Genomic DNA, 25558 nt, shown 5'->3' with positions numbered 1-25558 from the left:
ATCCCTTACAAGAGGCCTTGATCTATCTGGGAGACAGGGGCTGACGCAGCACAACCACCCAGGAAGAAAGAGAATTTGGAGAGAAACACATCAAAATGTGGGAACAAGGGATGCTCCAGACTACCAGAATGTCCATGTAATCACAGATGACAGAATAGGTAAGCAGGAATGACATCAGTGGGAGAATCTGTATCTTGTGTTATTAGGAGAATTCAATAACCTGTGTTTTTTTTCCCTTCACCTCGGAGTAGGACACCAGACAGAGCAAAAGATAGAAATCCCAGGACTGTTAACGCCCCTTCCAATGCAGGCTGCTAGAACACATCCCTTGGAAGTGTGATCTATGCAGGCTTACAGAGGGTGAAGAGGGGCACAGCAGGTTATAGACAGATGGGAGACAGGGCCCGTTCCTCAGCCATACAGAGGTTTCTGCCCCACTGGTGACCTAAGGCACAAACTCACATTGCTTCATCAAAACCCCATATCGGTTTCTCTAGAAAGAAAGGCACAAGAAGAAGGCAAGCTCATTTGCTCATCTCACAAGCTAGTTGGATACAAGTCAGCTCAAACCTGCACACCAGACAGCCACCTTATCATCCAGGCAGACGCTGGCACAGGCGTAGCAAGCTTGCATCTGTCTGCGCCAGGGGAGCTGACTGCAGGTCTGAAAGTAAAGGAAGAAAAATAACAGCAAGCCAACCGCGTGGGAAACAACAAGTAGTGTTAGATCTGGCTTTAGCAACCGCAGTGTTACCAGAAACCCTCGCTGGGATCAAGGTCTTTCCATGCTAGGCGCTTTGTAAGTACATCACTGGGAACTAATGAATTAGTAATAATCCTGATCTCCAAGCCAGTGGTACTGAACTTCACTAAAAGGGGAGGACAGTGGAGATGCAGCACAGTCTTGAAAATGTCAATATATGGCCAGGATGGGGAACACGCAAATGGAGGTATCAGGGAACAATCCTTTCAAATACAAATCTTAAGCTCGGAGAAGATCTATTAAGCACCAGTCCCAGACAAGAGCAAGGCGAAAGCAAGTCAGCAATGAAATTGGAATGAAATATGATCAGCAAATGAAGCAATTTTGGACTAAAACTGCCTGTACAGAAATAGTAACACAAGGAGCTATGAGAAACCTGAGAGGAACTTAGCACTGTTGCATCCCCATCCAGAAATCTGCATTCAGTTCTAGGCATTTTGAGGACAGAAGCTGATAAACTGCTAAGCATTTTGAGCTAATGTAGAAGGAGGAGGGAGAGGAAAGAAACATACAGATAGAAAATGAAGAAAGGAGGAGTAAGGACTCCACAGGCAGCAGGGGATTCGCGCCAGCATGCACAGCCCCCTGAAACAGCCAGGTGGAGTTGTGATTCCCATCTGGAAGTAGCTGTAGGGTATAGATTACAAAGGAGGACAAATATTAGCTAGGATGAAACAAAGAATATCTATCTGAACATAACAAGACATCAAAATTTTAAGTAGTTGTTATCAAGAAGTCCTAACAAATGCCTTCCCTGGGAAAACTGGCCTCTTGTCCCATGGGAAGAGGGAAGGCTCTGTTACTTAGGACATTTGTGACTGGACTGTAGAAAGCATCCAAGAATCCCCTGCAGAGAACATCTGGTACAGATCAGGCGTAGTTCCTGCAGGAGGCAGGGCAGTCGTGCTGGGCCATCGCTATGGCTGGTTTCTCTCAAGTAGCGATGTATAGAAAGTAAGTTTGCTTTTCATATGAAATTTATGCTCAGTCATTACAATATCAAAGTTAAACACACAGGTAGCTCTCTTTAGCAGCCGTCTGTAAGCTTCTGATAACAAGACACAAACCAATCAGTGAAGAAATAGGAACACATTAATATGATGGAAGAAAAACATCTGAGCTGAGCTTTCACCTCTGTTCCCTATTACTGTCAGGAGTTATAATTTCTCTGTAGAAACAAAAAAAAAAAAAAAAAGAAAAAAGAAGAAGAGTAGGGACCATTGGCACAGACCTACACCCCTGTAATCACCCAGCGAGCCCTCTGGGAAAGGTGACTGTGCCAGCCCTTCGCCCTCAGCAAGCGCCAGACAGCCCAAGCGAGCTCCTGCTGCCGCAGGGCCATTTCGCCATCAGAGAGCAAAGTCAGCAGCAACGGCCTCCCACTCTACGAAAGCGTGGTGCGGACATGTATGCAGTAAGCGGCAGTCCTCAGCAACCCATCGTGGAGCTGAGGCATGGGGGGCCTGATGCCCACACATCATCTGCGTGCCCCCATGCGTGGTCCCTGGCACCACACTCTCTGCTCCCCCTCTTCGTCATCCTCCCTGCTCCTCTCTCCTCCCACTTATGCCTCCCTCCTCCTGTGTGCTTCGCTTTTCTGCCAGACAAAGGCACTTCAGGAAAGTCTTTTCCCTCTTCCATCTGCTCCCACTGACAGCAGCTGGCCCAGGTCTCCTCCCCTCCCCTTCCCCCGTCCTCTCTTCTTTCCTGCAGCACCAGGGCTCCTTTGCTGATTCCCTAGGGCCAAAGGAAGCAACTGCAACCAAAAGCTCATTTGGAAAAATAAATACCAAAAAAAAAAAAAAAAAAATCTAAGGCTCAAAAGAAAAAGCAGGGAATGAGATATTTTCATTTCACTGATCAGCAAAAACTGCTTCTTGGAAAAAAAACGATAAGATTTTAGTTCCGCCTGCTACCTTTAGTGCCAGATTCCTCCACTTTGGAAGACACAAGATGCACCCCATTGTGAGTAATGCTATGATACGTAAATTTTTTTTCTTGACTCCAGTCTGGGACCATTTCCCTGAAAGGCAGAATAAAACTTTGCAGCTTTATCCCAGCCATATAACCTCTTTGCATTCATTCATGGTAATTCCTAATCCCATTTTTAATCCTAATAAGCTCTTTAGTGCAATAATATCCTGTGGCACTAAGGCATAGAACTTAATTCCTTGACTTAAAGCCAGGACTCTCTTTGGAGTTTTTCCACTGACTTGCACAGGCTTTGGATCAGGTCAGGCTCCAAAAAAAAAAAACCAACCCACTGCAAACTGGTGAACTACCTGTCTGAAAAAGTGCTATGGTTTTATAACCTTTTAACACATAGCTTTTCTATGTATATAAAATCTGCATTCACAAGAACTTCGAGAAGTGTTTAACCTGAATCATTAGCTACTCTGATCACAAGATGCTCTTGATAAACTCTGCAGGAAGGAATATTTCCTTACCCTCACCATCCTGGCCCTGGGAGAAGTTTGGAGCCTTCAGGCGCCTACTCCCAGAAGAACCTTATCTCTTGTTCTATCTAAATTAGTCAATTAAAACAAGATTCCCAGGTTCATGCAGACAAAAATAATAGAGATAAATTTAATATGAACTAAATTGCAAGCAGGAGGAAATTGCTGCTAGTTATAATAATTTAATTACAGAGCAAATTTTAAATCACCTCTTTTGAAGGACTGAGAAAAGTCATACTGTGGGGACTGCCTGGAATTTCTCTCTGAGCCCCAAATAAATGTCCCGAGTGGTCCCAATAGTACAAATCCTCCGGCTTGCTTTCAAACTGGAATTGTGGCCAGGAGCTATACAACAGTGCAAAACCCATTCACTGACCTTCATGTGTCTTCACTTTGACACTACTTAAAAACGAGAAGAGAAAAATCTGTCTCCACTGCCCCGTCAGTCCCTCAAGCTTTGTGAAGAGGCACTGAATTTGCACAGAGGGGGTATGTAAGCTCAGGGCTCAGACACCCGTCCAAAGCAAGGGCGTTGCCACAGCTTTAAAAGTTACTGCTCATCGACTGGGTTAAAGAAGGTCATCTCTTTGGCTGCTCCAATTGTCAAATGAAATACAGTTCATGGTGGCTTACGCTTGCATGTATCCTTTCTGCTTGCAGCAAGCTCGGAGCGCAAGCACAACACATTGCTGCAGCTCAGCTGCTGAGCAGTACTCAGTAGCACAAAATGGCTTCATTGCTTTCCATCAGGGATTCATAACCCCTGTTTGGTTTACTAAAGAGATGGTCAAAATGCCATTTGATCAGATTCAGCAATGTCTTCATGGGAACACACTTCTGATAGGAAATGAGTCTTTCCTCCAAGCAGCAAATCAGATAGATAGAATCAGTAAAATCAGATCCGGTGGCTGGAAACTAGAGTTTGACAAATTCAGATACAAACCACATTGCTCATTTCTGACAGAGGAAATAACCTCAGAAACAACCTTCCATGTGATCTGTGCCCTGTAGGGCTTCAAACCAAGACAGTGTGACAGGATGGAGGATAGATATGCTGTGGCTAACATCCGTGGCTCAGGCAGTTCAGAGCTCTTGCGCAGGACCAGTGGGGAAGTCAGAGTTACACAGGATGTCACTAGGATGATCCCAGCTGGTTTTGACAATCTACACCATATGCTTACTCATTGGTGCACAGGTGGAAGACCACAAGCAAGAGCTGTGTTTAAATATGATAGCCTTTATACTCATACATAAGTATTTGGAAAAATCGAGATCAGCATGTACATTAAACAAATGACACAGGCACTGCAAAATTTCTAGCCTGTTGCTATGGGACAGACAAAATACGGCTTCATTGCTGCCTTCTGTATGTCTAATTTAAATCAGAAACATTCAGAAAAGCATAAGAAGGCAGAAGTGTCTCTACCAATCAGACAAAAGGTCCCTCAAACCCAATACTCTGCCTCCAGCTGTGGCCAGTAATGGATGCAAAGGAGAAGATATAAGAAGGTGGCAATATATAACACTACATCACTAACATAATCTAGTAGTTTCAAGTGATTTGCACTCAAGGACATCCTGAGCCAGAGTTGATGTCTTTGTGTTTCATAGCACTTGGTAATTGTTTCCTTCATGATGCGGTAGAGATACTTTCTGAACCTACGGAAACCTTTACTATCCACAGTACCCCTAGGCAAGGAGTTCACGCAATAAACCCATTCATACGTAATAAAGAAATAAATAGAATTGTGACCTTTTTTTTTACTTCAGAATACAGAAAAAAAACACATCCTTTTGCTTGCTGTCACTTGCACATTTCCTCTATACTTGCCTTGGAAGAGACAGTAGTACTATACTGACAAAAACAAAGCTTTCCTACTTCTCTTGGTGCTCCAAAGCAGAGGCTGCTGTGGTCATTCATTGTTTGGCCAGTTGAAATCAACAGCAAATGATGGGTTCCAGGTTAGAACATCATTGCTTGAAAAATATTAAAAGCTCTACATTCTTCCTCACCTAGAGATATCAGCAAACCTTCTGCCTTTAAATATAGCTACAAAACACTCTAATAAGTGACAGTGGGAGGTTGGTTTTTAAGTCAGTGTTACTTAAGAGCAGCATTTCAAGAATTCAGATAGGACATGGTGGAGATTAGTAGAAGTTACTGGAACTTGGGTTAGTAACATTCCTGTGGGAAGATAATCTTTACAATTACTGCATTCTCCCAGTAGATTCAAGATTAAAAAAGTAACACTTCACAGCCTTCCCCTACACACAGGGTCAGAATCTCTGCTGCTGAAAATTGACCTTGCTGCCATAAGTCACCATACACTTACTGCAACTGGTCGCAAGACCAGCTTTCCAGGCTGTTAGGAGAAGCTCAGGTACTCTTGTGTGCCCTATTTCAAGGAACTGTGTTTTCTTCCAGCAAGTAGTCTTTTTCCACATTAGTTTTTTGAGGCAGAACCATTCAGATTATCAACCTTGGGCTCCTCCAAGGGTTGGCAGCTGATCCCAGCAGGTAAATCCAGCTAAGCTCATTGAAACAACGAGGCTGAGGGCTTTACTATGAACAGAGAGGTAAAGTTCTTCGCCTTCATGAAGTAGCTAGCAAGGAGGAACATTTTAGAGAAGACAAGGTAGTTTGTTGGTTGAACACTTAAGCCAGCAATGGCAAACCAGAAGACATTGCCTCATGCTCACTAATATCTTAACCTAGGATATTACATTTCAGAGGTTACTCAAAGCAAGGCTATGGTGGAGAATGGCCAGAAAGACTGGCAAGACAAACCTAGGACAGAAACTGGGTGATTAATGTTTGAATGGGGTAAGTGTGTCTGGCAGGCAGGGTCCACACCTGACAGAGCAGAATCAGAGGGAGAATGGCAGATTCCTGTGGGCATCAAAACAGAGAGATGCTAATAATTTATTTGTAGCAGTAAGGTTTACTTAACAAGAAGGTAGCCAGGACACCCCTATTCCCTCAGAGCAAAATCCAGCAGCAGAAGCAAGGCCACCCCTTGGATTTGCACAGACTGGGACTGACCTGGCGTTGCTTTTGTTCCAGCGCTGGAAGCAGCGAGGCTGCAAGTGTGTGAGTGGGCTCTCCCTCCAATTCTCAATCCCCACCCCCTGACCACAACTGACTCCTTTAAGCTCCCTTTGGAGGAGGATGACGGTGGCTGGCAAACATGTCCTGCTCTCTTGGGGGTCCCTACTTACTTGTACTAGTTCTGCCAGCTGTTCATCCAAGGGTGACTGTGCCCTGGTCTCTCTCTGCACACAGTGCTGGGCGCTCAGCTCCTGGCCATGCCAAACTCAGGGGGAACGTCCTTAACACAGAGATGTCCTTACTGAGGACACAGCCTTGTATGGTTAGACAGTAATGTCTGCGGTGTGTTGTGAGAACTAGAGCTATAAATACAGAAAATAAGGGTGACTTTGATATGTTTTCCCACTTAAATTTTTATTGGACTTTTTAGATCCAGAAACACCAGAATGCCATTATGACAATGGCATTCTTTAAGAGGCTGTAAAAACAGAGCCCTAAAACCTCTGCCCATGCTTCTCAGGCCTTGATGCAAAATCATTGTGGGTGAGGCTGTGCCAAGGGAAGACCCTCCTGACACAGCATCGCTGTCCCATCCCGCTGCCCTTTGCTATCTTCCAGCCTTTATCCATTTTCTTGCTGCCCTGTAAGTCCAGCTGAAAGTGGGGAAAGGAGTAGCTGGAGTAGCTTTCGTCTTCCAAAATGCAGTGCCAGAACTGCCCAGCAGCCTAACGGTTGGCTTGCAAAGCCACGGCTGGCATGTGGCAGCACATTACATCCTCACACAGAGCTTCCCATTACTGCCACTGAAACACAGGGAAGTTTCTCATCCATAGAAACATTCGGAAAGTTTTCAGAAGCTGATGGAAGAGGGGCCATGGGATTAGTAATACCTGACACCTGAATGCAGAGCACAGGGAGCTCTGCTGCCTCCCACAACTCACCCCACCATGCGGGAGGGGAGCAATACTGTAGTGTCTGGGGCCAGGACCAGCACAGAGGGGGCCAGGATACTCATCCACAATAATGTGTGTGTGTCCCTGTATAAATTCCCCCCACATGGAAGCAGTGATTTCCACTGTAGGAAATGCCAGCTGCTGGTATGGACTTACTTGGAAAAAAGCAGTCTTATGAGTTTCATCTTTTGGCAGCTGTCCCATAAGTAAGAACTTTCTCTTACTGGAAGCAAAGACGGGGGGCTTTTTGGAAAATATATTGTACCTTTAGCACTATCAAGTATTATCCAATCTCTCCACAGCTGTAAAAAAACAGCTGTTGGGTCCTGTTTTGACCAGTGAAAGTCATAGTTATGACTTTGAATGACACAAGCACAAAGATACAAATAGTTTGTTTTTATTTATTTTGTTTTCTGAAATCTATAAAAATAAGCATCTTCAAGACTGTGAGACTTTGCCAAAAGTTAAAAATACAATTGAAGAAGAAAGAAACAGCCACAGACTGTTCCTAACCCCAGGTCAACATGAAAAAAAATAAAACTAGCCACAGCAGAGTAAGTTTAACCAGTGTTTTCTGCCCTACAAACTCACTTACCTCTCACCTCACCTCACCTCCCAAGGAAAAGTTTTGAATGCAAAAAGAAATGAAGAAAAAAATATGTTATCATACAACAAATGTCACTTAGCCCTTTTGTTCTCTATCAGGTTCTTTTTGACATGCACACTCCAATGTCCTGACCTAAAAACATGTCTTCTGTCTCAAATAAGCTATGAATGCATTTGTGGATGCATCACCTTGGTTTTTCTGCTGAAAGAGATGCTGTGTCCCAGGAATCAGCAAGGCACCAGGAAAGAGAATTATTAAGTGATTTTCAGCCCGTGGTCTACAGTCTCCAGGGACTCCACGAACTATTTCTAAAGCGTCCAGGAAAAACAACCAAGGCAAACAAGATGCTTGTCACTATGCTTTAATTTGATGGGCAGAAACTCACAGTCCATTAGAAAAACTTTTGTAACATATTGGAAAAATATAAAAGATATCATCCATGGTTGGAGGCAGTCTAGAAAAGCATGTGAATCCACCTAAAGAGCAGGAACCTGCTTCATTGTCCTGATTTTGGCTGGGATAGAGTTAATTTTCTTCCTAATGGCAGGTATAGTGCTGTGTTTTGGATCTAGGATGAGAATAATGTTGATAACATGCTGATATTTTGGTTGTTGCTAGGCAATGTTTACACCAAGTCAGGGACTTTTCAGCTTCTTATGCTGCCCCACCAGCGACAAGGCTGGGGGTGCCCAAGAAGCTGGGAGGGGACCCAGGCAGGACAGCTGACCCAGACTGGCCAAAGGGATATTCCATACCATATGATGTCATGCTCAGCACATAACAGGGGGAGCTGGCCGGGGGTTTGGACCGCGGCTCGCTAATTAAGTGGGCATCAGTGGTCTGGGGGTGGTGAGCATCACTTGTTTTGTATATTCTTATTTTATCATCATCATCATTTTTTTCTACTTCTTCCTTTTCTGTCATAATAAATTGTCTTTATCTCAACCCATGAGTTTTATACTTCTTTTTCTGATTCTCTCTACCACCCCACCGGGGGGGGGGGGGGGGGGGGGGGGGGGGGGGCGGGGGGGCGAGTGAGCAAATAGCTGTGTGGTTGTTTTAGCTGCCTGTCAGGTTAAACCACAACATTCATACATACCACTTTCTGGATTATAAGTGTTTCAACCAGCTAAAGCATGAAACTATGGTGATTTTATATAGCTCCTCAGCAGCATTTTGCAGCCCATGCAGAATTCTTGCTGCTGCACCAATTTCCTCAGCAGCATCCATGCCAGATAGCTTAAAGCTAGTGCAGTGGTTTCATCACCTTTCTAGTGCTACTTTATCTGAGCTGTTGTTATTTCACTGAGTCAAGAGGCTTTGCTTTCATCTTAAAAGTAGGATCATTATTGAACTGTTTGTTTTCTGCATTATAGATCTGCTTTGCTGATTTAGCCAGCCAGCCCTGGATCTTCTTGGCTCTGTAAGAATCACCAGATCTACTCCATATTGTCCTAATCTGGATAGAGCTATCTTGCAACAGAGAGACAAAAATAACCTCTGCTGGGTTAATATTTGTCATGATGTCTGTTATATCACAGATCTGTTGGTGCAGAAACAGGCAACAGAGCATGCCTGCATTGTACAACAGAACCTGGTGCAAAGGTCGCAGAGTTAATACCCACCAGAATAGCTCTGGATTGGGAAACAGCCTAACACCTCAGCACAGCCGCCTGCCAGCTAATTTTCCCTGCAGACAAATGTAGTCACTAGTGAAACTGCTGTACTGTTCTGTAGATCCAGACTGCTATCTCAGCACAGCACTGCTCAGATATTCCAGCTGTAACTAGAGCTAGCTCCAGGATATCTCAGCTATGAAGCACAGACATGCCACACATGTGCTAGTCCAGAAATCACTGGATGGATGCTGAGTATTTTGCACAGATCACATCACCTCTAGACAACAAGTTTGCATAAAGAAATAAATGAGCAAATAACAAAATGTTTTCCATGCTTTCGTGCAGCAGCATAAAACAGCCCATGTTAAGGGTGGTACATTAGAAATGTAGCAGCTAAAAGAAGCCATAGCAAAATAATTTATTTGCCATTCCACCAGGGGACCGCTTGGTGTCATTCCCAGATTGAGTCAGGCAGGACTCAAACACTAACTAACTAACCCAGATTGAGTTAGGCAGGACTACAAACCACTGGGTTAGCTTCAGAGGGCTTGGGCTTTAGGCTATCACTGCATGCTGTGGAAATGTAAATTCAAGCTCATGCTCCTTAACAGTGTACTCATTTAGGATAGCTGTTCTTTAAATGCTCTGGTTTATTGATGCAGTACTGTAGGATCACAGTTTGCCATCAGTAAGCACATACTATCTGCCCACATTCCCTTTCATAAAACAGGTGTCTCAACTTTTCCCTCCCCAGAGCATCTTCGTCCATCAGCCTTTCCCACTGCTTCCCCTATTTCTGTGCCATTTTGGAAAGTTGGTCACTGTTCCTCCCAGTGCTGGTGTCACCATGTTGCTTATGATCAGCCTTTATTTTTACAATTTGGGGGTGTACCCTCTGACCTAAAGAAGACTGCTGGCTGGACTGCACCTTACAGAGGTCTTCCTAAGTCACAAGGCTCTTCAGAGCCTGGTTATTCCAGCGGGTCCATGTCCTGGATGACCGAGTATTAAATCAGAGGCAATTTTTAGTGCAAGCCTCAAACTCATTGTGTCTGTCCTGACACTGAGATGCATCAGCCCTGCTACCACTGGCCTGACAGAAGGCCCTTATCACCCTAGATGACAGTGCTTTCATTAACTATTTCTCCACTCTCTAACTACAGCCAGTTTCTAGGGAGTTTATAGCTAAGGAAAAATTAGTTATTATTTCATTTTTAAAAATGAGAAAAAGTAATTGAGTTGGTTCCTGTAAATAAAACCCATGTTTACAAACCAGCCACACAGCCAGCAATGCCCAGTTGAGAGCGACGAGGTTAGAGGAGGGATTAGACATGTCAACCTCAGACCCACTGCCATGTTGCTACCTTGTTTGTGAAGGTTCATGTATTTAGATTCCAATACGGTGTCTCTGATTTAGAAATCTTTTTGAGGCAGATGTCTGCAAAGTGGAAGTACCACTGTGGGCTTGCCCTGCATCCTTGCCCAGCGTTCACTATTGGCAGCTATCAGAAACGCGACAGCAGGTGGGTGAACTCTGGGTCTGGCACAGTGCAGCTTGTCTTATGTCCTAAGCTATTTCAAAAGCTGAGGAAGCAATTTCTCTTACTTCTGCTGCCCCTGTAGTTAGAAAGAGACTAGTGAAAAATATCCAGCGTAAACCCAGTGAAACCAGTAAAAATCTGGCAGACTGGGTAGAAGGCAGTGCAGGCACAAGCACAGCACTGGGAACAGCAGCAGAGAGTAGCCAAAAGGAAGAGAAGGACAGGGCAGGGCAGGGAGGGAAGATGTGGCAGAGGGAAAAAGGGAGAAAGATTATTACCTGGAGTTCACGCTCTGCCACAAATGTGGCTGACTCTGTGGGCCTGGTTACGACAGGTTCACAGAATAGGGAAAACCTACGGGAGCCCCTTCGCTGGGCCAGGGACACAGCCTCTGCGGCACCCAGCCCTCTCCTTGGGCTTGGATTAGGCACCATCTACACAGGAGCTTTTGATGCTTAGTTATACAGGCAGCAAGGTAGAGGTCTCTCAGGATGGGATTCATCTCTCCTAACTTTAGGTATCTATAGCATGGTTGCCAAGGGCGATCTAGTCAATAAAACCACTGGAGCTGAAGGGCATATTCACCTAACCAAACAGGCATCTGCTTCAGCATGAGATGAGTCTTACCCTAGTCTCAGCTGCATTGATTAATCCTCCACAGACAAGGGAAAAAACTTAAGGTGCCTAGCTCAGATGCAGACATATGCATGTGATTAGATATGGTGAGTGCCATACCCAGAATGTAAAAATAAAGTAGTCCAGAATGCAGTGAGGACCAATCCTGGCATGGCAGTGACAGCGAGTCACACCAATATGTAGCTGAGGAATATGGATAAAAATAAAACCTGTGTGAACAAACCAAATTCTCAAAGCACTACAATAGCCATTGGTTAAATAGCACAATTTTGACTGGCATTCCCAAAAACCATTAGCAGGGTTCAAAGCTTTCCTGTGCTAAGTATTATACAACCATATAATGAAAAGACATTCCCCATCCCTGGAGAATGTGTGCAGGAGCAGTAAGATCCATGCATGGTCACCACCCATTTTCTCTGACTTTTTTTTTCCCAACCATTTCCTGGAGGGTCTCACCATCACCCATTTCTCTCAAGGGGTTGTGCTGGAACGCAGTAACATGATTGTGGGAAGCACTTGTGTTAAAACAGAGTTGCTTCAGAACAGGACATATATTGTTGCTTGTAAACTTTCTGACATTGCAAGGCCAAGTTTGTACCATAACATTTCAAGTTTCCTTTTGGGTGATCTCAGGTTGTTGCAACATGTCTCAAGAGCTTTAGCCAAAGCTTTAAAACAGAATGAGGTAACAAAGACAAATATTAGAAATAATCTCTAAGTATGTGAGAGAACTTTTTTATATATACAAGAACCAGAGTGTTTGGGGGAAAATGGGAAAGAAATATACTTCTTCTAATGAAAAAAAATACAGAACTCCTTTTTAACTCAGTAAACACAGGAAGGAACTAAAACATTACAACAGGCTTAGAGCAATTCATTAATGAAGGCAGAAAAATGTAAAACTTTGTTTACTTTTTCTGTACTCCAAGGTTTGACTTCAGGTGTGTGTAGAGTACCCATCTCCATCTATCTTCAAGAGCTCTTTGTTCAGTCTTTAAAACAAGGCCAATTGGCTTTTTAATACAAACAGAAGCATCAGAATACACAAGGGTTTATTTGCAGTTGCAGATGAAATCTTCAAAGAAAGCCCAGGAGACTTATTAACGTTGGAGCTGGGGGAAAAAAGAAAAAAAACCACCGAAAACAAACAATCAACCAAAAAAACCAACCAAAAAAAACCAAAACAAAAAAACCCACCAAGTATGGACACAAGAATCCGTATTGGCAGCTAGGGATGTGACGCTCATGAGATGGCCTGAGAGAAGAAAATATCTGGAAAGAACAGAAAAGAACAAAGCAGAAATAACTGGATTTAAAGGAGCTTGCTTGACTAAAAGCTTCTCAAATACCTGTAAAAATTCATACAGATTTACTAAATCCCATAAGTGAGCCAGTTGTATAAGTATCCAGAGAGTATATTATTTTTATTTAGCTAAAAGTAGCTGGAATATATATTCTTAAACACTTCGCTTTCTGTAAAATGAAGGATGCACCTTTGAGAACTGTGGAGTCAAAAGAAAACAGGGAAATTAAGTCAGAAATAGAAACATGTATCACCAATTGCATCAGAAAGAAACAAACTAGACCGTTACCTTCAGTGCTGCATTTTATCACTCCATAAGCCAAAGGAAAACAAGAATGAAGGGAACCAGGACAACTGAGGACATTATTTATTTCGAAACTGTCCCTGTAGCATGTTCAACATAAGCACTTTTCACTGTACTCCTAAGAATAGTCCTATAGAAATGGAAAGACATTTAAAGCATGTGTGCATGTTTGCAGCACTGGGGGAAAGGGACCCAATACAAACCACAACTTCATTTTGTGCAACATTAAGTGACATTTTTTCATTCCTTCTTTGCCTCCAGGGACTGCGTCTTACTGAGCAATGAAAAGGTGTTTAAATCATTAGCACTGAGGAGAAAAACTTGCACAAGAGCAAAGATGGACTCCACGGAGAAAACGACAGTTCAAACTGTTGGTTATGGCTCTCAGTAAGCAAATGACAATGAGCGTTGAGTCTGTACTAGTACTGACACCCTTTTTTTCTGCTTTAAAAGATTTACACTGCATGCTGCAGTGTCTGAGCATTCACATCTGAGCACCACACCCAAATTAAACTGTTGCTATTCACAGCACAATTAGCATTTATACACAGAAATGCAGCAAGAAATGCAGGGCTTATCTTCATTTCAGAGTTAAATTAACCTTATCATGCTGTAAATTGAATGTTGTCTTTACATTAAGTCCTGCCGACACTCAAAAAATTCACTCAAGTATGATGTAGAGTAGATACAGGGCAGAAATAGGTTAGTGCTGCCGGTCGTCACACACCTTCCCATAATTCCCATGCATCAAGAAAGCATTAAATTCTCCCAGAATTCACAGTGAAACAGTTTACAGAACAACCTCCTATATCTTTTCTGGTAATCATAACCCAGACCAAAATGATCCCTGCAGTTGCCTGCCCCAGTAATCTGTCAGAAGCTCCCCTTTCTCTTCTTTTCTCTCTTAGCAGGAGCAGCAGAAGTAAAAACATAATTTTTTTGCCCAAAACTGTGGTTTCATGTACATTAATAGAGGTTTACACACTGCCAGATCACTCAGCAGCACAAATTTAATCTTGATCACATGTGGGCATATGACTGCATTTCTGTCAAATCAGACAGAGCACATGATGGAGTTTTCACTGTCTTTTTCTATTAACACAAACTTTATGTCAGCCCGGGGAGGCTGGATGACGTCTGATCTCTCCCAAAGCCAGGCAGTATGAAGTTAACCCGTTAGATTACTCTGAACCGATCCAAGCCGGCAGAAGGAGTACGTAGGAGGTCAGCACTCTGCAACCTGGGGCTGCGATGTTCTGGATGCCATTAGGAGAGCCCAAAAAGCAGACAGACTGCATGGCAGTGCACAAGCCCGTATGCTAGCTTGTGCTGGCAATTTTAAAACAGATTTGCACTTGGCATCCTTGCCAGCCTAAGGGGCCAACAAGAGAGACACTATGGTTTTATCCCCCATTGGTCTACCTCACACAGGATTACCTCAGAGTGAAATAAGTCAAGAAAATAGACCTAAATTAACTCTGCTTGAACACTGCAAATGCTCTACTGTGTGGCATAAAGCACACAGGCAGTGTTTGCCTCCCTGGATCAACAAGCAAAGCTGAGAGCCATCTCCCGGCCCTCCCTTACAGACTGCTACCACCTTGCGGCTGTTCCGTTCCCTGGGTTGACAACAGCAGCCGAAACCTTTGAAAATTAATTCTGTTTTCCCCTGTTCTCTTAGCTGTTCCGCTGGAGAGAAATGATTTTTTTTAGGGAAAGAAGTAGCAAACCCAAAGGACTGCGGGAGAACTGTGTCACTATGGAAAAAGTAGCATTAAAGAAAAACATGTCAAAAACCTTTTTTGTAAAGTTAACGCAAGGATCTCAGTACAGCACCTATCGCTCCGTTTTGCAAATGCAAATAAAACTCTTTTAAGGAAAGATAGCACAGACGCTTTAAAAACAAATGAATAATCTGTGAAGAACGATTTCTCTAATATCAAACAAAGCTTTAGTGCACTCATCCTGAACTCCTGTCATCCTTGATTCATTCAGGAACAAATTAACACTGACACAGTTTGTAATATAAAGCCTAAAGAAAACATTTTAAATCAAGCTGCTATCAACACAAACGTTGTTGTTTGGGTTTTTTTCCCAAGAAATAATATAGCAATACATAATTTCTCACCAGAGGTACCCAAAGGTTCCTGGAGACCCCAGACTAAAGTTTAGGCTGTGAACTTCCCCCTGCCAGCTCAGCAGCTCGTTTTCCAGCTCCTGTAAGGGACAATGCTGCCCAGCGGGCAGGACAGATTCATGACACAGTTCCCATTCGCAGTTGTGCCACTCCATTCTCCGGGCAAAGTCACTCCTGCCTCCTATCCCTGCCCTCCCTGCCTCTCCTGTTCACCTCTCGAAAGGAAGGGTGGACTCTTAGCAAAACACAGCTCCTAATGCAACATGATTCTGATTGAGATGATGATTAAGTACCATGCCAACAGAAATAAAAGCGAATAATTGAAATAAAAGCAGATGATTGATTTTGTTTTGTGATTAGACTACAGAGATGATTGTTTACATAAGGGAAGCAAATCCTATATTCAACTGGCATTTTGGGAAACAAAAAAAGCAATTCTGGAAATAACAGGATATCGATCAGTTAATATTACTTTTCAGGCTAAAAACTGCAATAATTTGTAAGGACTGTTTCAGGAGTTTTCCCGCTATTTGCTCACATTACAAAGGTTTTCTTGTGACACACAGTAATACTCTAAATATGGTTACATTAAAAGCACAATTTTGACTTGACATAAGTAGGGAAATATCATGGTTCAAATCTTTTTTTTCAGAGATTTAATTTCTTTCAAACATTTGAATAGCATGCGACAGACTGTCCACACCTGCATGCATCTCTGGACCAACTTCACTACAGAGAGAAATATATAAAATGCTTTCCAGTGCTGAAAATGCAGGGTCTGACTCTAGAGGAGGTTGTATCATCATACGTGGAATGTGATTATTGCAAGGAGTAAGTAACTTTCCTACACACGTTAAGAAGCTGTGATCCCCAATTTCATGTACAAATTGATACAACCATAATACATATTGCTGATACAGAGCTTATGGCATTTGTCTTGTGGGAGCAAACAGCAAAACTCCCATGACTGTTTAGTCCTGGAGGCTATTTGTGGAGTTATCAGGTGTTCTGTGATTACACAGATCAAAAGTGCACAGTAGCATGTCACTACTGTAAGAGGCAGGTTCAAAGTCTCTCTCTTCTGCTCAGTAAAAGAGTAGGCTTACCACCCACAGTCCTTTCTATGACTGCATGCCCTTTGTGACCTGCTTTGGGCAAGGTTCAGGGCGCTGGGCAGTCATGCCTGCCTGTAATTTACAGAAATCCTGGGGATGGATATTCACACTCAACCAACCTGGACTCCTATTTTAGCCAAGGAACTCTCCACCGGTCCCTCTATAATGGATGGAAGAAAAGCAGGTCTTCCAGAGAGCAAACCCAAGCAGATCCAAAATTTAGTGCTCTGTATTGTTCTCCGGAAGAACCTGCCTTCATGGACAACAGAGGAAGCTGAGGGAGTCCAGCTAGTTTGCTTAGGTGACTGTGATCTCCATCATCATGGTTATTCCTGAACTCCTGTCTAAATTCTCCTTTCTGCCGGGCCTTCATTCCTCTATTTAGCCACCGACTTTGTCCTAGGAAAGCAATGCATAGGTGTGCTCTTCACTCTCTGCCTTCCTTCACTGATCCCCTCAGCCAGGGATGGTGAACCGCTGGCACTGATGCCAGGCTGGTCATCAGGAGCTGGGGCTGGCACCAGCAAGAGAGCTGCAGGGCTCCAAAATGAATTTGGCACTGGTCAGCAAAGAGCTTAACCCTTCCTCGACTGGGCTCTGTGTGGTCTCTGCCCAGCCTCTGGACTCCGGGCACTTCTCTGGGCCCTGGGCATTGCTCTGGAAGCTAGCTCTGGGCTTTGCTCTGGAAGCTAGCTCGTTTAGGATTCAGCCATCCAGGCACTAGAAAGGGTGAAGAACTATGGCAAGGAAGCTAGAAATTAAGAAGGCAGCCTCCTCTTAGAGACAACACCAAGAAAGAAGGATTCACACTACATGTGTGAATGAAACTAGACTCTTCTCAATGGTGCCCAGTGACAGGACAAGGGGCAATGGACACAAACTGGAACACAGGAAGTTCCATCTCAATATGAGGAAAAACTTCTTTACTCTGAGGGTGACAGAGCACTGGAACAGGCTGCCCGGAGATGCTGTGGAGTCTCCTTCTCTGGAGATATTCAAAACCCGCCTGGATGCAATCTTGCGCAACCTGATCTAGGTGATCCTGCTAGATGATCTCCAGAGGTCCCTTCCAACCCCTGCCATTCTGTGATTCTGTGTGATTCTGCAACTTGTGGTGTTTGCAGCCCTGCTGTGGTGCTGGCAATGACACCTAAAGCTCAGTGCAACCTCCCGCATCCCCTTCGAGCTATTTTAGACAAAAGGAATGCTGTGAAAAAATAGGAAATCTAATTATTGCAGCCATGAGACTGAAGTGATAGGGTAATTGCTGGAATGTAACAAGAAACTAGAAAACAGATTACTCAGCAGAACATCTTCTGTCCATGAAAGGGCTATTAAAACTCTACAGAAGGCACCTATGGTAGTATACAATAAGAATGGGAAGACTGGGAAATGTATCCTGCCTCAGGCACAGAGAGCCCAGAGAAGCTGTATCCCCTGGTGTGTCCATGAGCTCATGGGCCATGTACAACCCATCAGAGCTGCCTGCTCATGCCTCCTCAAACAGGTAACAGCACCCTGCCTCAGCTGTACAGGGGGAATGAGTGTTGTCCAGGAGTGGCTACTCTTTTGTCACTGAAATTCGGGAATAAAAGAAAACTCCTTAACACCAATTTAGCATTAAGAAGCAGGCATTTCCTTTTATTGCAGCGCTGGGTGTCAGGAGGATAGTTCCTCAAATCAGGCACACCTAATGCTGGTTCTCTTGTCATATTTATACACAAATGTTACAAAGATTACAAAGTGGTACGCTCCCCATTACAATACTTTGTTCATATTTCTTCGCCTAGTATGCAAACTAGAACGCATGCTCAGTTCCTTTCTCCACCTCTATCTTTTGAGTCGGTGGTATAATTTGGGTAGGGGGCTTATGGGTCAGTGGTCATGGGGACCCTGGTCCAAATTACCTTTCCCCTAGTTTCTCAATACTTCGGTGTTGGTAATTGTCTGCTCTATGCCTTAGGAAGATAAGGATGCTCCTGGAGGCAATTAGTGTCCTCCCTTTCTGAAAAGTACGTACATAAGGACCTTGAAGTGTCTTGTAGCTCCTCCTTTTTATCATGATGTGTAGCAGGTGCTCATTCTAAGAATCGTTAGCCTTCTACCTAAAGTAATAATGAATAGTTTCTTATCTCATGTAAATAGGCCTTTGTTGCAGGCCTATCTTTTTGGCTACACTTTCACAGGCCAGGTTGTACGTGTTGCCAGTTAATAGACCGGGACAGAAGGTGTTGCCTTGTTGATGTATACGCACAGGGTTTGTCAACACTGCATTTACTTTACTGCAATGTTTTATGCTGTTTGCGCTCACAGGTTTACGTGTAACGGGAGGAAAACGTGTTCCCGCCGCACAGCCCAAGCGCGCAGCAGCCCCAGCAGGCGCAGGGAAGCCGTTGCACAGCCTCTGCCAGCCCGCACCTCAGGCCCCGTCAGCAGGGCCGTACCCCCGCGCTCGCCAGGCGGGGACACTGCGGCACAAACCCGTGACTCGGCCGGCGACAGGGGCTGGCGCAGGGCGGCGGGCACCGCTCCCAAGGCGGACCCCGCTACCCAGGGACTCGGGCGGGCAGGACGCTCCGCCATCCCGCCGCCCGGGCCGCGCTCACCCGCCGCAATGGCCGCGGGTGGGGGCCGCACCGGACTCTCGCGAGAGTGGGGCGGGGGAGCGGGGGACGTGGCGGCGGCGGCGGCGGCGGCGGCGCTGGGCCCTTGGGTCGTGGGACCGCGACCCGGCTCCCCGGGGTTTTCCCCCTCGGGAGCGGCGGGCGTTTGCCGCTGGGAAGGCGGGGGGGGAGGGGGGCAGTCGCCCCGCGGAGGCCGGGTTCACGGCGGTACCGCCGCCTCGACGGCATGCCCTCTCTGGCCGGCCGGGCAGCGGGACGGGACGGGGAGGGCTTCGCCATCGGGGAGGAGGGCAGCTCAGTAAGTCCCGTCGGCGTCTGTTCCCCGTCTGAGGTGGTCCCAGATCATGGGGAAATCAGCTGTAATTCTTTCGAAGCAATTGCTTCTTGTAAAAAAATCAGTAAGCAGCCCCGCTAGCAAACCATTTGTACAGACACCCGGAGTGCATCGCAGAGCATGCTCGTCCATAACCTCAATTTTGGGACCTTGCTCTGTATCACGCTACCTAAATCCCTGTCCTGAGAGCTCATCCCTAGCACTGTCCATGTTACTGAGAGCAGTATGGCCCTTCGTTAGTAAGCAAAGTAAAATCCTCTACCTCCCCTACATTATGATTTTATCTGTGCTTTGGTTTGTGAGCTGTTTCCAGTTCTTGACCTGTAAAAATCAAACTACTGATCAGCTACTGGTCTGGCCGGTTTTTCGAAACCCTGCAATATATTTGCAAATGTGGTACATGTAAACCAGAGCAGTAAATAAAGAGTATTTTTACCAGCTGTGAAATGCATTTGATGTTATCAACATTCATTCATATTTCAGGAAGGAAATTCGGGTTTTAATTGAATATTATGTTAATGAAAGGGGACTAGATTAAAAACCCAGGAAATAAATATTCTGTATTAAGTGCCGTGAAGGGGACAAGCACTGTTGTCTCTGTGCTGCCTTGCCAGTATGCTTCAAATTTAACCCAGGGTAGTTGGTTGCTTTTCATGGCCCACATGCGCTTTGGCTGCAGAGTGGTGCTTTTTTAATTTTTGCCGAGCGTTGCACCTCAGTTCCCCGCTATCAAGTTCCTCACCTCCCTGTCCTAATCCTTATTGCTTTGGGGTAATTGTGGCATCTACCTGGGCTGCTGCCAGAAGGGCTGTCCTATCTATCGGTTTCCATTGCCTCTCCTGCTCTTACATCAGTAGGCTTGTTTGATGAGTGGTATCAGAGGACTAATTCAGGCAGCTGAAAACCAAACCTTTTTTCTTATATCAGTTTTCTGCTCTAGCTTTCCACACAACAGTAGGAATACTAGTACTGCACAAGAGAGGCACTGTGGAAACAAGAGAGGGCAAGTGGAAGTGTGTCACCTTTAAGCAACAGACAGGAATAATGTCAGAGTACTTGACTATGCAGATTTGGCCTAATTCTTACTCAGGCCATAAAGTAAACCAAAACAGAGACGGCTTTTCTCTCTGAAAATAAACAAAAGGAAGCTGTCCTACTGTGAACTTTTGATTTTATTTTAGTATTTTTTTTTCGTTAGGATGAAGACCTCCCTAACTCATTTGTGACAGAAGGCAGTCAGCAGTGTGCTGTTCTTACAGGTTAGAACCCTTTCAATTATTCCCCTACATTTTCCGTCTAAGACCACAGGGTGGAATAAAAGGGGAAGGGGGGAAGATATTAGTGTTCACATAACTGTCAAGCTCTAAACAAAATTGGAGCTAAGTCTAGTCACACTTTATGGTTCTTGACATAGGTGAGTAGTTATCTCAGTCACTTCTTGCTGCATGCCCTTGATCACCAATTATTGATTTGGCATTATAGTAACCAGGTATCCATTATGGTTAGGTATCTATGAGAGCTTAAAAATGGGTTCATCAGTTTTGGTTTTAATTCATTTACTTTTCACATATGATGTCATCTACACTTGAAACCAGATCCTTCAGATGAAGCACTTTTTGCTTATTATGTTCTTTTGTTTGTTGTGAGGAGAAGTAGGTCTAAAGCTGATTAGAATTTTCTTCTGGTAAACTAAGTCTTACAGGTGCCAGTATCTGATTCAGACCCAAAGCAAATACAAACAAAAATTCTATGAAACCCAACTCCTATCTTTTGGGATGCTCTAAGCAGATAGTAGAAAGGACAGGGAATGCTTTGAAAGGAGATCTTTTCATATCTGTGACAAAGACAAGTAATTAACTCTGGTCATTGTTGTGGTCAGTGCATAGTACCAGCAGTCCCAATCATCCAATCACTAGATTTTTTTCAAAGCCTTTTCTCTGCCTATCATGTTTTCATTCAAGTGGCTTCTCATAACTTTGAAGAATTCCTTGCTGACAAGAGACACCCCCCATCTCCTCCAAGTGTCTCTGTTGCTTTACAAAATTCTTGATAGCATCAGATTGTTACCTCTCCTGTCATGCTAGGCAGTACTATCTTGTTGCCTACACTCTGTGTGATATTTTGTAGGAATAAGCTTTGTATTTGTATATTCTTGCACAGTACAGATTTTGACCCAGACGCTGAGATTGTAGGCCCTACCATAACACACTAGTAATGAAAGCAGTAATAATAAAAGATGCCAGCATTTTCTATAGGAACCCAAATAAACTATTCCCTGCTGCAGTTGAATACTTGATGTGCTTTGTGGTTTAATGAATTAAGTGTTCATTCAACACTACTTTTAAATTTAGTGTGATTTATAGGATGGAGTATTAAATTTACATTTCAGTGGGATGTAATTTTATTGTGTCATGCTTAGCTATGTAAATTTCATGTAGATAATCATAGAATCATAGAATGGTTTGGGTTGGAAGGGACCTTAAAGATCATCTAGTTCCAAACCCCCTGCCATGGGAAGGGACACCCTCCACTAGACCATCATCTCCTCAGTCTGTTTCCACTTGGAAGAGCAAGAGAGACTGATGTGAGCGTTCTTTCACTTTCTTAAAGATTCCGTTTGTGCTCATCTTTTCCCAAGGGCAAACCAGATTCTGTTATCATCTGACTCAGAGGCAGTGGTACCCCGTCCTCGGGAGCCTCAGAATCTGGATGACTCCTCACCTGCTGGTCAGTTTTCCCTTGTGCACTGGCCACACCAATGTGAAGTTGTCAGGGACAGAATTGAGCACATTGGTAAGTTACTGCGTTATGCTCAAAATCTTGTGTATGGGCAAAGACAAAGTACACCTTACATATAAATAAAGCCAAGAATTTATTGTTAGTATAAGTGAAATCTTAGAGACAAATCATTATTAGTCCAGATCTAATTGCTGCAGAAAAAATAATAATGCAGTTAAAATTGTTATATGTATGCTTCACTCACACCCTTTTCCTGGCTTCTCCTTCCACTGCTCCTTTAGGTCCTAAGGGTTTCATTGCAGAGGTTTCGTTCTGGTGGAGGGGAGAGGTAGTTTGTTGTGAATTGTCGGCCTTGGGAGTCCTTTGCTGGGAGAAATATGTTTGTATTGATGATTTCTTCTTCCTCGCTCTAGGATCCAAAGAACTCTGGGGTCATTTTCATGTGTTTGCTAGCTCACTCTTACACCTTATTCTTTCTTCATCGGTCTGCAGCTCCATGTTACATCTGAATTTACCATATACAATGTTCTTTACATATGTTAGATATTATTTCCTTGTTCTCTTTGTTACACCTAAAACAAGTTTTGTCCAGCTGTAGGTCTGGATTTCTACACAGAACAACTGCTTGCTATTGCTGCCCACATAAGCCTGTGGTTGTACCACACAAAGATAAACTAAAACAGATTAGCCGTACATACCTGGTCAACTAGAGAAATTGTTGTCCCAGCTAAATTAAGTAAAATAAAGCTGCAGGCAGATAAAGAAAAGTTCAGACAAAGCAAACCTGACGAGCTTCAGTCCTGAGGTCTTGCAAATTCCGTACAAATCTCATGTCCTGTTACTAGCAATGGCAGTACCATATTTCAGGGCTATATGGTTAAACATGATTGTCAGCTAATAACTGCTTTTACGCAGTCTGTACAAAAGTCATACTGCAAACCCCTTATGAGATAATGAAACTTGAACAGTCCTTGTGCTTTATAGATACAACCAATTGCAATCTGCAAGTAATCAGTAGAAATTCAAAATGCACAGAGGTGTGACTGAGACATCTATGCCCTTGTTCTGTTACCTTTGAAAATAGATCCCACTATCTTGAATGGAATGGGATAGGACTGCTGTGAGTATTACAGTAAGGAAGGGCTTACTGTCAGCATGAATTGGTGTTCAACAGATCTTTGACATGCCGGGTAGATGTCATGCGAGTTACATGGGGACACTGCATTATAGCCATGCAGCATCGATGTGGTCAGCAATCAATGACTTCTCTCTGTAGTGGGACCATCTGTTTTCTTAATGGTACCAATGCTGTCTAATGTTCACCATTGTCATCCTCACTGATGGTAAGCAAGCCGTACAGGGAACAGAGGTAAGTTTGCACAGCAAAAGTTAGTCCATGCACAGATTGATATATATTTTTATTTGGAGTTATAGTGAAGATTTGTTCACAGATCCAAAAAATGAGATTCAAAAGGGGGCTTCCCTGTTCCTTTATGTGCAACTGTATAAATAGGATGAACCACTTTTTAATGTTTCCTTCATATTATAAAGACTCTAATGCAATCTCCTGCTTGTACTCCTTCTGCGTGTCTCTTCTTTTTCAGATTGGACACCCACGGCCCCTGAGCCATTGTACACTCCAACAGGTTTGGAGATGATGCCACCATACCAAACTCCTGACAAAGGCACTGTCATTTATCTGGGAGAAGAAGGTGAGAAGACCCTGAGAAATCTTGCTGTCAGCTGTAGGTAGATGAAGCACCTGCTTTGATCTCCTTTATGAACCTAATTCAAAGTTCTGCTCATACTCTTAGTTATCTCAGAAGTCCAGCTCAGCTCAAGCCATTGTTCTCAGTGAATAACAGTATGAACCAGCCCAAAATGAGTTTTTTTGTGAAAATATGAGTGGAGAAAGATAACTGAACAGCCAAAAGAGAAACTGAAAAAGATGAGAGCTGTGTAACTGCAAGATCAACACTAAAGTCTGTGTTGGGAGAATATTTTGTTATCCTGTTCGCTGTAGTGGTTTTGTCAAGACTTCTAACCAAAATCTGGCCAGATTGGATCAGTACTTGATTACAGGCTCCTAAGTCTGGCAAGGATTAATTGGACAGAATTGAAGGGAGTTAATTGCCTTATTCCACCATCACCAGTTGATTATAAAGTTATTTATTCTTTCCTGTGTTTGCTGAGTTGATCCAGTTGCCTTGGATGAACTTGGAACTTCTGAGAGTTGTTGATTTTGGTCATGAGCTACTTCTACATAGATAGGAAAGAATGATAACAGTTTTGCGATCCTAGGATAACTAGGAAGTGGCCACAACATTTCCAGAAGCACAAAACTGAAAGGGAGCTGGCATACTTCTTGACATCAAAACAGTTGGTATAAGCTTACAATATACTGAAAAGCACTGGTACTCTTTGACATCATGTTTCTTTAGAAATTAGCTGCTTCTGCAGTATGGCTGTATTAGCTGTCACTACTAGGTTGCTACATTTGGTGTCCAAGAAAACTGGCAATTGCTGTGTGACTAGGAAAGAACCTCTGTACTCTGCAGCTGGACCTGCTAATTTATTTCAAGGGATAAGATGTAGAGGAACACTTTGAATCCCAGCTCCCTGCCTTTTTGAAAACAAGGACAGTGATTTCTGTTATGTTCCTTTAGTTGCTGTTCTTTAAAAATGCAGCCTTCCGTGTACTTTATTACTGACTTGAACTTCATGCACGTGTGACTGGAAGTGGTTCTTATTTCAGCCTGTACAACTCTCCAGTAAAGTGTGTATTTTGGTATCATGGTTTTCAGACTTGCATTAATGAAACTTTCCAACCAAGGAGGTGAAAACCTTTTAGTATGGCCAGTTCTCCCTCCTGCTCCTGAGGAATGATTTTGTGCAGGCAGTTACAGGCAGTTAGCAATTCCTGGGCTAGCAAACATCAAGCTGCAGCAGAATATGAGTGCTTGTTATCACTGTGAAAACTCTGTATCTAAACATACGCATAATAATAGTATTTGTTGACTACAGGGTGAGTTTTTAAGTGACTGTCATTGTACGTTCACTGCCTCGAGTGTGCCACTTTGCCCCCTAGCCTTGGGTTTGGCTGGTAGCAGGACCTGCAGAGAACTTCAGAGCTCTGGAGCCTTTACTTCCCCTTCCCTGCTTGCCCCAGGGAGAGCAGACTGCTTGTGCGAACTGGGCTGCTGGGCACTGCAGCCAGCTGGGGGACAGAAGCAGGTGGGAGGAGGAGGACAACTTTGGAGCCCCATGGAGTTAATCTTCTCCTTTCTGTTCCTGGGACAGAAACCACCAGCTTGGGAGCTTTGCCATCTAAGTTATATAGCAATAAATACAATTTTTAAAACCCTAAAATCCTCCTCA

General features: G+C 43.9%; 1 protein-coding gene across 4 annotated transcripts in view; it reads left to right on the top strand.

Moving 5' to 3' along the window:
• Positions 1–19313: 19313 nt before the first annotated feature.
• Positions 19314–25558, top strand: part of AGBL3 (AGBL carboxypeptidase 3) — a 30035-nt gene continuing 23790 nt past the window's right edge. For all 4 annotated transcript variants that reach the window (XM_075749869.1, XM_075749863.1, XM_075749878.1 and 1 more), the window contains exons 1-4: positions 19314–19405; positions 20640–20700; positions 22052–22234; positions 23785–23892. In XM_075749869.1, the coding sequence (XP_075605984.1) occupies positions 19334–19405; positions 20640–20700; positions 22052–22234; positions 23785–23892 (424 nt within the window). In that variant the 5' untranslated portion in view covers positions 19314–19333. The remainder of the gene's footprint in view (positions 19406–20639; positions 20701–22051; positions 22235–23784; positions 23893–25558) is intronic.

The sequence above is a fragment of the Balearica regulorum genome, chromosome 1 (genome assembly GCF_011004875.1).
Source record: "Balearica regulorum gibbericeps isolate bBalReg1 chromosome 1, bBalReg1.pri, whole genome shotgun sequence".
NCBI classification, from domain to species: domain Eukaryota; kingdom Metazoa; phylum Chordata; class Aves; order Gruiformes; family Gruidae; genus Balearica; species Balearica regulorum.
This window is presented reverse-complemented; position numbering and strand designations above follow the sequence as displayed.